General features: G+C 42.1%; 1 protein-coding gene across 1 annotated transcript in view; it reads right to left on the reverse strand.

Annotated features, from left to right (window-relative positions):
* The window catches only part of LOC141105219 (FYN-binding protein 1-like), a 446065-nt gene that overhangs the window by 215330 nt on the left and 213421 nt on the right, over positions 1 to 17314 (reverse strand). The window contains exon 4 of the mRNA XM_073595110.1: positions 14477 to 14580. Coding sequence (XP_073451211.1) covers positions 14477 to 14580 — 104 coding nt within the window. The remainder of the gene's footprint in view (positions 1 to 14476; positions 14581 to 17314) is intronic.

Genomic DNA, 17314 nt, shown 5'->3' on the forward strand with positions numbered 1-17314 from the left:
CGGCATCAGGGAGTTCATAGCTGGTAATCCAGGACTGATTCATTTTTATAAAAGTCAAACGGTCCACGGAGTCTGTGGACAGACACGTTCTATGATCAGTAACGAAACCTCCTGCAGCACTGAATGCCCATTCTGAAAGCACGCTGGATGCAGGGCAGCCCAACAATTCAATAGCTTACTGGGCAAGTTCTGGCCAGTGGTCTATTCTCATGACCTAGTAAGTCAGTGGATTGTCAGCTGGAAAGCTCTCCATCTCTGTTGTTGTAATTATAATGAAGAAATAACCATCTCTCATAAGATTAAGATGGGGATATATGGTTGCAAAGCGGTTAGGCCCTAACACAGCGGTGAACTAAAGTACACCATGACTTCATACATTTCCCAATTTTAAATCAACCATCCCAGTTTACATAACCAAACTAATTGCGAAGCAGAAACCAAAAGAAATGTACATGTCTTTGGTGGGTAGATAAAGAGACATAACCCTGCAATAAAGGATTACTCGTATACCTGAAAGACTAAGCAAACACCATTGTTTTCCCAGGTGAGACAAGCCATTATCAAAGTCTTTTATGAAACTTATTGTGAGGACCCCAGGGATGTGTATACAGCTGGGCTATCTAAAAACAAATTGAGCCTACCCAAGTTAATTTCAAACATTTCTAAGAGACATCAGAATTCTGTCTACCCAATGATATTTTAAAATACATATGATTATAAGTAATTCAAATTACATATTATATTCCAGGTTTTAGAAACAATTATAACTTTAGTGTCTACTGTTCCAATGATTATTCTGTCATAAGGTAAAAATATAATATTTTGATGTAGAACAAATTAGAAGAATTGTTTTAATATAACAATCATTGTTATGAAAGACATATAAACTGTGACTAAATCTGCATAAAAATATACATATAGCATGTGTTCCAAGATTAATTATTATTCATAGGATATACAAGAATTATACGTTTATCCATCTAGATAATCTTTTTATGTGATATTGATTAATCAAAATTATACTGAGTGTATTGTATATTGTACCAGTTACCAGAGTCCCTGAATAATATAGATATATATTCATCAGCACCAATATACAAACACATACACATTATGAAAATAGAAAATATTATTTAACAGATAGTTCAGAACACGTTTTTCTGCCCTCAGACATGCATAGTGGTTGAAGGTGATTTGACCTGAATTCAGAAAAGGTTAATCATTAGATCTTTTTCCAATCAATGGAAAATAAGTCATACCTTTTGGGCTGAGCTTATTATAATTTTTTTTATCCTATTGTCGGACATGGTATTTAGAAGCCAGATAGATGCCATGGGAGGGACTCAATCACCCACTCAATCACACACACACACACACACACACACACTCCACTCATCAACTCATACCTCTCCATTCATGAAGATTCCTGGACACCTTATGCTTTGGAACTCGGAGGTCACAAGAAATAATTCCTCTTTAAGAGTAGCCATTTTGAAAGCCACGACAGCCATTCTAAAAACTCTGGTAACCAGCAATGCAGACCAGTAGCCATTTTTGGAACGGGTAATTATGTTGTGTTGATTTTTACCTTATATTCATTTGTGTTCTCTTAGGTATTGATTTATTGAGTATTATACAGTTGATAATTATTCTCTCGAATCAGTAACTGCTTTGTAGATTTTTCTCTAATGATTCAATTTTCAATATTTTCATTTGCATAGTCTCCATTTTATTGACATAACAAATGTCTCATTTTATTTCACATTGTTAACCACTTATTTACCTGCAGTATAGTAATGGTTTAAATTTTTTACAAAGTTATTGATTCAACAAGGAAGTCTATCATTGCTGTGTCCTTTCAAAAGTACTACACTACCATTTAGCGGGTGTTTCAATTGATATTAAAGCTTTTATGTAGCACAATTATTATTTTAATTTTATTTAACATTTGTTTTGTCAACCAATCTGTATATAACTATTTTGTTTGGTTATATGTCTGGGAAGTTTATCATTGCTGTGTCATTTCAAAGCTACAACACTCCCATTAGCGGGTCTTTGAATTGAGACTCTTAATTTTATGTAGCACAATTGGTATTTTAATTTTATGTAACTTTTGTTTTTGTCAACCGATATATATATATATATATATATATATATATATATATATATATATATATATATATATATATATATATATATATAACTATTTTGTATGATTACATGTCTGGTGAATAAATGTCATATTTTTAGACTGTGGTCATATTTGATTGATCCTGTATGTTGAAAATATTATTGTTTAAAAATTACTCAGTCATAAATACTGTGCAGGAAAATTATCCTCATAAGCACGACACTGTTTTGGCTCAGAGGTAATCATCCACCATGTGATGCAGACGCTGCTGATGGGATGTGGAAGCTGACAGCCCCGGGGCGACGAGGCCTAAAAAAATTCCGAAATGCCTCACTTAGGCGGATGCCTTCTCCAACACTCCTCTCTTGACCAACAGAAGACTCAAAACGACGTTTTCCACTACACTATAACCTACTGGAGTCAGGAAAAATGTTCAATAAAATCCTCTTTAACGTGTCCTCAAGAGATTTTATCTTTTGCACTCTCTGTGGGGACGGGATGAGTTCTGAGACCTTCCCCTTATAACGGTGGTCAACCAGTAATCATCCTCCTCCTTTATGCCACGTATTCCGGGGTCCTTTCGGTCCTTTGAAGCATGAGGTTGCCCGTCCGCCTCAAATTTGACTAATTTGACAAATTTGAAATTTGGCTTGAGAAGCAGACTCCTCAGGGTCACTCAGGATGACAGCACCTGGAACTTCCTCCTCCAAGCCACGTACACCCAAGGGTCCTGGGGTTGGAAAGCTATCATTTACAGATTGAAGCATGTCTTCCTCTTCTTTGAAGCCTATGAAAGTGCCAGAATCCTCCTCCTCCATCCTCCTCCCCTCTCTCCTCCTGTGTGTTCTGGAATGATGGTGTCTGGATAAAGTGGGCCTTGAGAGGAAAGAATGTCCTCCTCTTCATGCTGCTGCTCTACCTCTTGTACCCTGTCCATAATGCCATGCAGAGTCTGCTCCAGCAGGAACACAACATGGATTGTGTCACTGATGCATGCACTGTCACGGCTCACCATCCTTGTCGCCTCCTCAAATGGTGACATTACAGTGCATGCACCCTTAATGATCAGCCATTGGCGTGGGGGAAAAAAAGCTGAGGTGGCCTGAGCCTGCCGAACTAGGGTGGCTGCTCTCTATTATTTCTTGATGTTGGCCTCCTTGGAGTTGTGCCGCCTCACTTTCAGTTTCCTCCTCTGCTCTATCTGGCACCCAAGTCTCATCATCATTCATCATTATTCATCATCATCCCTTACAGCGCCAAGGGAACGTCTGCCTCTCCTTGTTGTCCTCCCTGACATTATTGGGAGGAAGGGGGCAGTGCTTATAAGCAAATGTAAAGAAGAAGTTGAAATCAATTAAGTGAAGTTTAATGAATGTAAAGAGGTGTTTGGTATACTTTAATTTGAGTACTCACACTACACAGACATACTCCATGGATACATTATAATATACGGCAATATAATGCGCCAAAAGTGAATGGCGTTAAACTGGCAATAACGCACACAGAACTATATGGCGTTAAACTAGCAGTAACGCAATCAAATAGACGGTGTTCAACCGTCACTATACTGATGCTATCTGAACTGTCCCTACTCTAGCTGCACACTGCAAAGCTGAATGATGGTCCTCCTCACTACACTCACACTATCCCTAGACTGACACTAAACTAATATTCTACACTGACAATTCAAAATAGCACAGTATAGCACACTAACTAATAGCACTGAACAGAGCCCTGTTCTATCTCTCTCCATGCCGAAATCACACTAAAAATGGCTGCCATTAAAAGAATACTTTTATACTGTGGGGCGGGAATGAGCCATGATTGGATAAAGTCATGATGACAGTGTCCAATCATGACTCTGACAGTGCTTTGCCCTGATTGGCTTATTGACTTATACTCGGGCCGAACCGTTCGCCCATCCCTACTAAAGAAGTCCAAACCAGACTTCTACAAGAGACACAGATCTGAACACATGATGTGCATCTCTGCTGTAAACAAGATTTGCTTGGGTTCATGAACTTTGAACCCAAGCTTGGGTGGAACAGAATTTTCTGCAAAATACCCCATCAGTGAATGCAAAATCGTATTTGTTAAGCAAAATATTTCCTTATCTTTGGCTAGCGTATGTACTGTATGTGTGTTTTAGTTTGTTTTATTTTTGCATATGTTTTAGGCTTGAATAGTTTTTTTTTTGTATGGCAGTAAAGGACTGATTATACTTTGTTTATTGAATTACACTGTAGATCTAAAGACATATTTGATAAGAAAGTTAAGAAATACTGTATATTGTTTTTTTTTTCCCACATAAAAGTGAAGTAGCTTCCTGTACCAACAGAAGATCACTCTGACCAAAGATATTTGGCTACCATGGGTAAGACATTGTCAGTGCTCCTTTATCTCCCGTGCAGCAGCTGCACACTGACATAGGGAGCGGAGCTGCATGTGACTCGACTGGATTAAAAATAGATAAGTACACAGATCTATGCACAATAGGAAGGAGAAGGGGGGGGGGGGGTATTTTTAAGAATAGTTAGAATTAAGCTATTTTTTTCCACTGTGAGGAGAAATCAGTAGTTTATAGTGTGTTTGTGTGATATCTTGGTGTACTATATAGAGTCCAATTTTGACTTTGGAACAGCTTTATGTGTATTTATGTGTTGTGTCAATAGTATTGTCAGCAGCTGCTTATGTGTGTCAGCCAACTTTCATTGTGTTAGTAATTAGCATAACAATGAAAATAGTTGGAGATTTCCTTAAGAAGTATGCCTCTGCTAACTTCAAAATGTATGCAGACAATGCTTTAACCCATCAATTTATGATTCTTTAAAAAAGGAAAGAAAGCAAGAATGGAGAATGTTTTGAGCCTGTTGCTGAGAATGAGAGAAATTGCTGAGCAGAAAGAACTAAGGTAATATGCTGAGAAGGCATAGTTAAGAGAACAACTAAAAAAAGCGAGCAAGAATATTTCTATAACTGCAAGTGCAGATGTTAACCACTTGCCCATAGCACTTTTACTGCAGGCTGGCGGATGGCACAGGCAGGCTGGATCACAGACAATCAAGTACATGATCTAGCCTGCTTTATTAAGGGCACACAGCAGATCCCAGTACCCGGGGCCCAGTGACATTTAGAGGTCATTTGTATAAAGTAAAGCATCTTCCTGAGCAAAAAGAGGTAAATGCATGAGAGAGGGAGATAGAGAAATGGGTTTATGTCTCTAAGAGATATTGCTGATATAACTTTTATTTCCACCTTTGTCAAGTTGAGGTCCCTAAAACATGGATGGAAAGATGATAGTCATTGTTTATTTTTGCATAAATAAATACTGATGAATATTCTGATGTGAAAAGTGGAAAAACTAAGAAGAGCTATTCAGTCATATCTGTTGATTCAGAGTTATTAGGCATGAGGGGAATTCAGGTGAAGAATGATAATTAGAATAGGAAGGTTAGAATCACACTGTGGGGTCATAGGTTACCATAAACAAACATAACAGTGGGGACGGGTCACCAAGACAATATAACATTGTTTTTTTTTCTTTTAGATGATTTAATTCTAATGCAACAACAAGAAGAATTACATATAAACAGGATTTACAAAACATTGTATTACAATCTTGCCAATCATTTGTGGTTGCAATTATCTATATGAATGCAATTGATTATTGATTAGGGGAGGGATCTAACCTATCCAATTTTCTGTGAGGATCTTAAATAAAAAAAGTATGTTTTTGTATGTGGCATATTGTGGCATGACAATGTGAATATAGTGCAAGTTTTGACACTTAGGCATGGTAAGATACCTGTTGGCCTGACTAAGGAGCTTCAGATAACACAACAACTTGAAGACAAATTCTTGGCTGGGGCTATTCCCCAAACCTATCAGTCCTACAGTGAGGGTATAGGTCACTGGATTTGTGGGAAACCTGACCTAGACAGGGGAAATGCACTTCAAATTTCTCCGCTGAGCATTCAGAACCCTGCAGCCAACGGCTGCTCACAAACACATCCTCTGTTAAACACAGAACAAATGTTCCAAATAAACCTAAGCTCTTCTCAAACACTATCTACCAATGTACAAAATGCATTCACCGCATGCCACTTTAACATCTCAATGTGATTAATAAAGACTAGAGATGACCTGAAATTTGCCAGGGTTTTGTACAAAGGAGATTAGCCAAACAAATTAAAAAAAAAAGTTTTGCCAGAGAAGGAGTTTGTTAATCATGCAGGCTCTCTCTGCTTGTGTAGTGTGATCACTGCAGGGGCAGAGAGATGGATGCGAGCTATCTACTGACAGTTCACATACCATACAACCTGGCAAGAATCCGCAACAGTTTTCTATATGGATAACTGCTGCATTCTCTGTGCTAATTAAGTAAAGACATTGTGCTAGTTTTTATTTTACTTAGAATAGAAACAGAAACTGGTGCAGATATACCTGAAAGTCTGCTTTATTTGGCTCCTAACATTTTCCTGTGCCATTATAATAGTGCAGGAAGCTAAATTAATTCCCTGGATAGTGTTGTGGCAAGAATACTGGCTGTCCTAGGTAGATGTGATTAGAGACACTGGGAACCACAGTTTTGTCAGAGAAATGGTGCTTGATAGGAGCATAAGGGAGGGAGTGTGTGTCCAGCACTATGTACCTGAACATACAGGAATCCAGCAGACTTAGGGTTAATTTACATGGGTGGTCTGGGAGCAGAAAAAGCAGGTGGTTTTACAACCTACTATCTCATACTTGCCAAGAGTCTGGATTTTTTCCCAGTACAATCCCGATTTTTGTACACTCATCCCAACCTGAGTCCGTCCCGATTAAATTCTGAGGATTTTGCGCTTGTCCTGCGAATTGGGACTGTTTTTGGCAAAGAGTGACAGCGGGCTACAAAAAATACATGGATCGGAGGCCCCTCCACTGAACACATGGCTTGTTGTGGAAGTTTGTTCACCTCTGCCGTCTGTGTGTTATGCGGGGATGTCGGTGTGCAGCCCGGGCCAGCGACACATCATCAGTTGTAACCCCCGCCATTACTGCAATATCTCCACCATATGTATGGGGACAGTGGGCATTGTCTTGTGTACATGGAGGATGCTATGTACAGGGGGAGGGGGGTAACTATGTACAGGGGGTAACTACGTACAGGGAGGGTAACTATGTATGGGGGGTAATATGTACAGGGAGGTAACTATGGGGAGGGGGGTAACTAACTGATGTAAGGAAGGACTGGGGCTCTGCTGGGGACACTGTAAGGACTAGGGCTGGGGATACTGATGTAAGGACTGGGGCTGGGGCTCTGCTGGGGATACTGATGTAAAGACTGAGCTCTGCTGGGGACATTGATGTAAGGACTGAGCTCTGCTGGGGACATTGATGTAAGGACTGGGGCTGGGTACACTGATGTAAGGAAGGACTGGGACTCCGCTGGGAACACTGCTGTAAGGACTGAGCTCTGCTGGGGACACTGATGTAAGGGCTGGGGACACTGATGTAAGGACTGGGGCTGGGGACACTGATGTAAGGACTGGACTCTGCTGGGGACACTGATGTAAGGACTGAGCTCTGCTGGGAACACTGATGTAAGGAAGGACTGGGCTCTGCTGGGGACACCGATGTAAGGACTGAGCTCTGCTGGGGACACTGATGTAAGGACTGGGGCTGGGGACACTGATGTAAGGACTTGGCTCTGCTGGAGACACTGATGTAAGGAAGGACTGGGCTCTGCTGGGGACACTGATGTAAGGACTGGGCTCTGCTGGGGACACTGATTTAAGGAAGGACTGGAGCTCCACTGGGGACACTGATGTAAAGACTGGGCTCTGCTGGGGACACTGATGTAAGGAAGGACTGGGCTCTGCTGGGGACACTGATGTAAGGACTGGGGACACTGATGTAAGGACTGGGCTCCACTGGGGACACTGATTAAAGGAAGGACTGGGGCTCTGCTGGGGGCACTTGATGTAAGGACTCTGGGGGGGAGCACCAGATGGCATCTGGTGGTAGGCGATGTGGCAAGTGATACGCTCAGGCTCCCACTGATTCTGCATTATGGTGAGTTGGATGACTTCATTTTATATTAAAATGTATTAATAGAAATAATGCGCTTCAATCATCCTGACACCATACCAACCTTGGTGCCGGGATGACTGAAGCGCTGACACCAGATGTTTGGAGTATCTTTAGCTGCTAATTGTTTAAACTTTATGGAATACACATATTTCTATTGTGGTGCAGGATCTGGGCCTGCTAGCCCTCCTTCCTTCTCCCTCTTCTTCTCCCTCTCCTTCTCCCTCTCCTCAGACTCTAACCACACCCCCTTTGAGCCACGCCCATTTTCAACGCGGCGTGCTTAGCGCATCACATTTTTTCTTTTCCCGCTATGCCACACTTACACATGAATGCCCCTCATTATAATAAGACTCTGTCTACAGGCAAAAAAGTGTCCCTATACATTTTTTTACAATGTTGGCAACTATGTTATCTGCCCGCCTAAACAAGGACATGCAGCCACTCAAAGCTGTACACATGCAATGGCCGCAGCAACAATAAAACCGCCTGTTTCGCTTGGCAGTCAGCACCGCAACTGAATGTGACCTATGCAAGCTATTGGGGGCGAAGTGAAACTGCTTGCCAACTGCGTGCATTGTACATAGTTGTGGTGTGGTGGTTCGACCTTTTGCAGGTGGTTAGGAGGTCAAATATTGCCTCCACTGCAGACCGCTTTTCAGAAGGGTAGCAAGAGCTGTCACGTGTCTGTGTCCGAAGAGTCGTGCTGGCCATACACTAGTAAAATTTTGTTAAAAAATTTTCATTTTTAGAACTTTTGTTTATTGTTCTAATTGTTAGTGGGTCAGAATGAGCGCGCATCTGAGCACGCATCTGCAGCACATAAGACAAGAGAGGGTCCATCTATGACTGCCTGGGCTTACAGGAAAAGGTTGTATGATGCTGGGTGTCATCTACCTGAGAAAGAAGGCAGCCCTTAATGAGAGGATGAGAGAGGGAATGGAGGGTGGGGATAAAGAGGTGAGTATTACATCCTAATCCTTTATATATGCACACAAAATGGCCACATTAACCCCTTAGGTCCGGCGCCTCCCGGCCCTTTAAGAATTTGCAGACACCAGGAGGCGGGCATTTCGGTAATGTGACCGTCATGATCGGCTGTCACAGCGGTGACATGATCATTTTTAAAGCCAATTACAGTGGTCGCATGACCAAAATGCCAGCCTCCTGGCGTCTGCAACCTCTTAAAGGGCCGGAAGGTGCCAGTGCTAAAGGGTTAATGTGGCCATTTTGTTTGCATAAATAAAGCTTAGGATGTAATACCGCTGTGATTGGTTGTCACAGCAGTCACACGATTGGAAAGCTACTGATCAGTAGCAATCGGAAGCTTTCCATTACCTGCCAGTAACTGTGCCAGGAGTGCACAGGGCGCATAAATGCAGCCTCTCTGTGTTAAGGCCCACCCACTGAGAGGCCGCATATATGCATACGGCCGCAGTAAAGAGATTAATAAACTAATTGGAGTCAGACTTTAAAAATCACTTAAATAGAGTTATGAATAATGATTCATACTCTGAATTGCCTAAGGTTGTAAACCCAAGTTTAGTGTTGGTGCCGATACTTTTTATCCTGTTTGTAAATTTCATAAAGTTTAGGTTTAAAAGTATATTTCTGTGTCTGCAAAGGGCATGAAATGACACAGTGAAATACAGTCGCTACAAGATGTTTCTAGCCTGCTGAAATTGGTGTAGGGACACAATGGATGCCTTCAGCTGCCATTATGCTTTGCTGGGCTTCTGGTGCATCCTTGCATATTAAAGGAGGATTTGGCTGCCTCCAGGAATACCCATAATTTATCCATTGCTACATATGCTCCAAAAAGGAGACTCACAAAAATTAAAGCTAGGGCTGCACTATACAGAGGGGCAATGTGGCTTCCTTATATATTTGCAAATGCTGGCAACTTACTTAAAAAGCTTTCATTTGGGGTGGTTGCCATTTTTGCTTAGCCTCTGACTTACACATTGACCTAGATGCAATATTTGAATGGGCAGTGGGCAGCATCATGAAAAGTGAAGTTTAATGTTACTAATTGTAAGAGCCCACTCACACAATGCGCTTACCGCAATTTAGTACTTTGTGTTTAGGTGTGCTACATTAAGTCAACCCATTTTTTTTACGCCAGTAGCACACATAAAATCACAAAAAATTGGATGTGTACTTTTTTTTAGCCAAAGCATAATAATACATGTGCCTTATGGTGTACTGCAGTGTGGGTGTATTGTATACTACCGTAACAGTGCATTGAGCTACCATTCGAAATAAAATTTTAAAAAATTGCTTGTAAGGGAAGCAATCAAATCAATAATAAAATCAAATGCTCACCTTTTTCCAAGTGACAGTTATGCAATAGAGGGTTGGGTCAAGCAGCTATAACATTTATCATTATAGTTTATGATAAATTTACCGACATCTGAATTTCCAATTGAAGAATTCAGCATAAAAATCGTATCCCTTGATGGAAATCCATCGTCAATTACACCACCCACCGACCTGAAAAATAAACAAAAACAAAAATGCTCCGCCTCCCGGGACGACCTCCCGTTGAATGCCTCCTCTGCTCTTTGACATTTCTTATATAGGTAAGGGGCGGGGCCACCTGGGAACATAACCTGGTGGTCCTGCCCCCTTGTGACATCACAGGCCCAGCGTGCACGAGTACGTAACGTCAGAAGGGGCGGTGCCACCTGGTGACATAGCCATGCGGCCCCGCCCCTTACCTATAAGAAATGTCAAAGCGCAGAGCAGGCTTTCGGCGGGAGGTCGTCCCAGGAGGCAGAGCATTTTTGTTTTTTTATTTTTCAGGTCGGTGGGTTGGTGTAATTGACGATGGATTTACATCAAGGGATACTATTTTTATTTTTTTATAAAGAAATTGTCAAAAACTTGTCTCTTGTTTTTATTACTTTTTGACACTGTTTTGGTGAATGGGTAGGTGTACTATGTACCCGATACTTATTCACATAGAGGAGGGGGTGGAATCTTGGGGCCCCGATGTTAAAGGGGGGGCTTCCAGATTCTGATAAGCCCCCCACCCACATACCTCCACAGTGGTTGTGGGGATGAGGCGCTTGTTCTTATCAACATGGGGACAAGGTGCTTTGGGGTGGGGGGCCCCCCTGCCCTAAATCACCCACCCCCCCCATGTTCAGGGCAGTGGCATCTCCAGCTTTTATATTTAGGGGGTACATGGACAAATGTAGGGGGAGGCAACTACTGTATAAGATGCAAATATAAATAAATATATATAATATTGTATACAGGTCCTGAGCTACTAGCCAGGCCTCAAGAGTTACTGGCCACCAGTTGCCCCGCCCAACCCCTACCCTGCCTCACCCCTAATTCCGCCCCTAAATACGCCCTCATAAATTAGCTCATGAAATGACACTTAAATGTTTTATGCAGAATTAAGTTATAAAAATAAATATTAACAACTTTATCCATGCCTGACAATGCAGCCTGCCCATGTCCACCAATGCAGCCTGCCCATGTCCACCAATACAGCCCATGTCACCAATGCAGCCTACCTGTGCAGGGGAAGAGAGAGGAGAGCTGCCGCCTGATGATCAGAACGCTGGGGACATAAAAGCTTTCATTTCAATAGCTGTGTGTTGTGTGCCGTCAAATACAGCCCCTCCCCCTTGTCCGGTGAACTTTGATAGACAGATCATCTGTCCCAGGATTGGACGAGTGATCTCTCTATCAAGATGCCTGGATAAAGAGGAGGGGCTTACGTGATGGCGCACGGCAGGGAACATACAGCTATTGAAATTAAAGCTGTTAGGTTTATAGCTGATCATCCGGGTGGCGGCTTTCCTCTCTTTTCACTGGGAGAATGGCTCCCATACAACCCGCCTGCCGGCGGTGCTTGCCCTCAAGCTCCCAGGCAGCCATAGCTCAGCAGCCCTCAAAATCCACTCGCAAAATACGAGCAGGCGAGTGGAATTTTTGAGGGCTGCTGTATATATACAGTACACACCTCACACTTTTGTAAATATTTTATTCTATATTTTAATGTGACAACACTGAAGAAATTACACTTTGCTACAATGTAAAGTAGTGAGTGTACAGCTTGTATAACAGTGTAAATTTGCTGTCCCCTCAAAATAACTCAACACACAGCCATTAATGTCTAAACCACTGGCAACAAAAGTGAGTAAACCCCTAAGTAAAAATTTCCAAATTGAGCCCATTAGCCATTTTCCCTCCCCGGTGTCATGTGACTCGTTATGCCCTGTACACACGGTTGGACATTGATTGGACATTCCAACAACAAAATCCATGGATTTTTTCCGATGGATGTTGGCTCAAACTTGTCTTGCATACACACGGTCACACAAAGTTGTCGGAAAATCCGATCGTTCTGAACGCGGTGACGTAAAACACGTTTGTCGGGACTATAAACGGGGCAGTAGCCAATAGCTTTTGTTAAATTTAGCAATTTATTCTGAGCATGCGTGGCACTTTGAGCGTCGGATTTGTGTACACGCGTCGGAATGTCGGAATTTCCGACAACGGATTTTGTTGTCGGAAAATTTTATAGCAAGCTCTCAAACTTTGTGTGTTGGAAATTCCGATGGAAAATGTGTGATGGAGCCCACACACGGTCAGAATTTCTGACAAGGTCCTATTACACATTTTCCGTCGGAAAATCTGACCATGTGTACAGGGCATTAGTGTTACAAGGTCTCAGGTGTGAATGGGGAGCAGGGTGCAGGTGTGTTAAATTTGGTGTTATCGCTCTCACTCTATCATACTGATCACTGGAAGTTCAATATGGTACCTCATGGCAAAGAACTCTCTCAGGATCTGAAAAACAAATTGTTGTTTTACATAAAGATGGCCTAGGCTATAAGAAGATTGCCAAGACCATGAAACTGAGCTGCAGCACCATACAGTGGTGGAACTCAACTTTCTTTCAGGCAGCATCTGCTGTGTGAATCCCTTCTCGCCAGAGAGCATGCTGGGCTCTGTAGTTCCCTGCCCCATAGGAGGCAGTGGGGCCGCTTTAGTTGGGGACTTCATGTCCCTGAATCCTGTGCTGCTGTTGGAGTCCTTCCTGCACGTCACTCTCACTTAAAGCCCACTTTAAGTGAAACAATAAAAATGAAAAATTCCTTTAAATATAGTGCCTGGGGGTCCCCTTAGTCCGCCTGTAAAGTGGTGCATCTGTAGCATGCATAGAACATACTGCAGCAAAAATAAAAATTCTAAAGAAAACAAAATGCATGAAATGACATTTAAATTGACTGCAATACAATACCATTACTGGCAATAGAAAAATGTAAAAAAAAAACGGCGTGGGGTCCCCCCAGTCCATACCAAAATCTATGACAGGCCCATATCCGAGCATGCAGCCTGGCAGGTCAGGAAAGGTTTCCGATAAGCCCCGAGCGAGCGCCCCCCCCCGAACCTTACCAGGCCAAACTTGGGGGGGTGGGTGCTTTGGGGCAGGGAGGGGGCAGTGGTTGTGGGGGTCTGTGGGCAGAGGGCCTATCGGAATCTGGAAACCGTCTTTAACAAGGGGGCCCCCAGATTCCGCCCCCCCCATGTGAATGAGTATCGGGTACACAGTACCCCTGCCCATTCACCAAAACAGTGTCAAAAAGTAATAAAAACAAGAGACATGCCATACCAGACATGTGGCCTAGTATCAGTCACTCTTTTTTTACATTTTGGCATGGGCCTGGTATGGACTGGGGGGGACCTCACACCGTTTTTGTAAACATTTTTTATTGCCGGGCAATGCCGGCATTCTTTTCTGTACATTCATCTGTCAGTGGGGAAGCCAGCTGACAGATAAACAGTCATTAGTTGTTAGGGCCGCAGGCGGCCGGCTTCCCGGCCCGCTGCTTATCAACCAGCTATTCTTCACACAGAATTCAAATTGGTCGATCGTTTTTTTTTTGACCGACCTAATTCTAATCGTTCAGAAAAGTTGGAATTCGTTAGAAAATTTATAGACAAAACAGATTTGAATGAAAACTAAACTCATTTTAAAGAAAATGAAAGTAAACTAACCGAACTCTGAAACCAAACTAATTCCATATCGAAATGAAATTAGTAACATAACAAATCTACCTGAAACTAAACAAATTTTTCGATTCTGCACATGTCTACAAGTCAGCCCAAAGTGTAGCAAATAAGCACAAAATGATCAGCAAATGATCATTCCACCCTTTATAAATATTCCTTTTAGCTGACAGCACTGAATTTGTTTACAAGAATAAAATTGTTATTTATTTTTTGTAGTTATAATGAGGTCGTCATACACACCTTGTCCACTAGTTTCTGATATTGCAACGTGTTGTAAGGAGGTTGATTTTGATTTCTTGAATGAGCTAAAATCCGTAACATCTTCATATATTTCTTGTCTTTCTCTACAAAACAATAAAATAAAGATTAGTTTACAGTCAGTAAACTAATTCATATCTATTTACCTACTTATGACAAATCCATAATTAAACTGTCAAAAAGCTAGTGTACAATAGATGCCAAATGAGTTTCTAACACAGTAATGCAACTTAAAGTGTAAATATACTTTTCTTGATACAAAAAAACAATGATCTTCTGATCAGTTACATACATTGCAAGTATTTTGGCAATTTTCATTCCACAGTCTGCTGCCATTTGTATTCAAACACACATATGGAATTCTGTTCATTCATACGTCTAGCAGCCATTTACTGGTTCCTAAGTGGGAGGATCTTCTTGATATAGCCACATGATCAGTCCCAGTGATGTGAGGCAATTATGTGAGCAGAAAATGATATTTCTAAACAGTGTTTAGAATACCCCCATATCATTAATTTATATTGGATTTTTTTTTTTTGTCAGTTTTAATAGAAAGTCATGGCTTGCTGAAGAATGAAATAGAAAGGACATTTTTATTAACATTAAAGTGGATGTAAACCTGATTCATGAAATCTGACCTGGGTTTCCTTATCCCTCTTCAAAGCCGTAAGTTCCATGGCTTTCTGATGCTCTGTTCTTCTATTATCAGCATGATAACTTCTGACAAGTTCTCTGAGATAAAACCAGGCTGAATTTTGTTTCGGGGTGGATGCATAGAAATAAATTAGCAGAGAACTGGTCTATTCACAGCACAGCTCTGCATTGTTTCTTTCTCAAACCCATGTGAGGGTTTACATCCACTTAAGTAGCAAGAACAGTTTTCATGCAAAAAAAAAAAACCTGACTCAATTTTAAGATCATGCCCCAGTATTAGGGATGAGCTTCGAGTTTGAGTCGAACCCATGTTCGACTCGAACATCGCATGTCGACCATTCGTTAAAATGCGAACGATATGGGCCGTTCGTGCCAAATTCGAGTGGTGCGTCACGGCCCATAATTCACTGCGGCATCGCAGTGCATTGCTGGCTGATGATTGCATTGCAAGCATGCACTATGACCCGCATGCTTGACCAATCACAGCGCCGTCTGTGCAGAGAGCCGTAATTGGCCAAAGCCAGGGTGGCTTTGGCCAATTATAGCTCAGGGGGTTTAGTACACGCCCCACACTATATAAGGCCGCCTGCATGTCAGCCCTGTGTAGTGTGTTCCGGCATTGAGAGAAAGATAGAGAGAGAGAGAGACAGTGTCATTTGATTTAAGTTAGATAGAGTAGGCAGGCGAGTCAGTTAGCTGCACTTATAGTGTATTGTGTATATATATATGCATCCTAGGTGTTGTGTATATATATATATATATATATATATATATATATATATATATATATATTGTGACAGCAGGCAGGTAAAATCACCTGGTTGTATCCAGGATGGAAAATATGTATGCCCTAGATTCAGGCTTTATGCTGACTTATACCACTAGGGGGGAGTGCTGGGAGTCCTGCAGGGGAAGCGTTAATGAGCCCAGCTGAAGTAAGTGGGCTCACTAAGACCTATAGAAAACACCCCAGCGTGCTTAGGGAGATGCTCCATCCTGGAACCAGTTCTGTGTGTTTAGACTGGGGAGTGTGGTATCTGTCCTGTGCGGTGAGTTAAGGCCTGTGTGGCTAACTTCTAAAAGTGAGATAGGGACTGGGGCAGCACAAGGCTGCACCCAGTTGTTAGATAGGGAATCTATGTGTGTAGTAAGAGGTCAAACTGACCAGGATTTCTTTTCATGTTTCTTTTTGTTTTGCTGTTATATTTTTCACTGCAAATAGCATGAATAAACCGCACCTTTGTTTTTGTTTCACCTATAAAGCTGTCTGCTGTGCCTGATTTTGTGTAGTGAACCCATCCAGGGGGTCACATGCTGCCGAGCTAACCCCCTCACAATATATATATATATATATATATATATATATATATATATATATATATATATACACACACTGTATTCAGTTTAGCTAGTTCCGTTCCTGTTATTCTCTTCCTACAGGCAGGCAGGTGTTTTTACAGTATTTACAGCTACCTGAAAAAAATAGCTGGTGTTCTTCTGATCCTATTTGTCCTATTAGCTACAGTATTTACAGTTAGTGTAGTGCGTCCTCTGCACAACGTGCATCTAAAGCTACCTGAAGAAAATTGGTGGTGTTCTTCTGATCCTATTAGTACCGCAGGCAGCTGTAGTATTTACAGTTAGTGTACTGTGTCCTCTGCACAGTGTGCACCTAACACTTCCTGAAGAAAATTGGTGGTGTTCTTCTGATCCTATTAGTACCACAGGCAGGCAGTTGATTCTGCTAGCAGCAGTATCAGTATATATATACATCCCAGCTTTGTGCAGCTACATCTCACTGCAGGCCATTAGTATGTCTGGAAGGCCAACAAGGAGAGGCAGACAGTCACAAGCCAATAAAAGAGGGCAAGCAGGCTCTGTGCCTAGAGGCAACAGTGCTGGTTGTAGAGACGGTGCATCCTCATCAGCACGTGGCTGTGGGACACGCTTGTCCTTTTTTTCAGCAGCTGGCCGTGTTGAGCCGCAACATGCAGAAGACTTGGTAGAGTGGATGACCAAGCCGTCCTCATCCTCCTCATCCTCTCTCACCCAGGCTCAGGTTACTTTGTCTGGCAAAGCAGCTGCCAACACGACCTCTTCCCTCGGCTCAGTCACTCCTTCCCTAGCCCCACCATGTCCTCCTGAGGAGTCTCCCGAACTGTTTGA

The sequence above is a fragment of the Aquarana catesbeiana genome, linkage group LG01, assembly GCF_042186555.1.
Source record: "Aquarana catesbeiana isolate 2022-GZ linkage group LG01, ASM4218655v1, whole genome shotgun sequence".
NCBI lineage: Eukaryota > Metazoa > Chordata > Amphibia > Anura > Ranidae > Aquarana > Aquarana catesbeiana.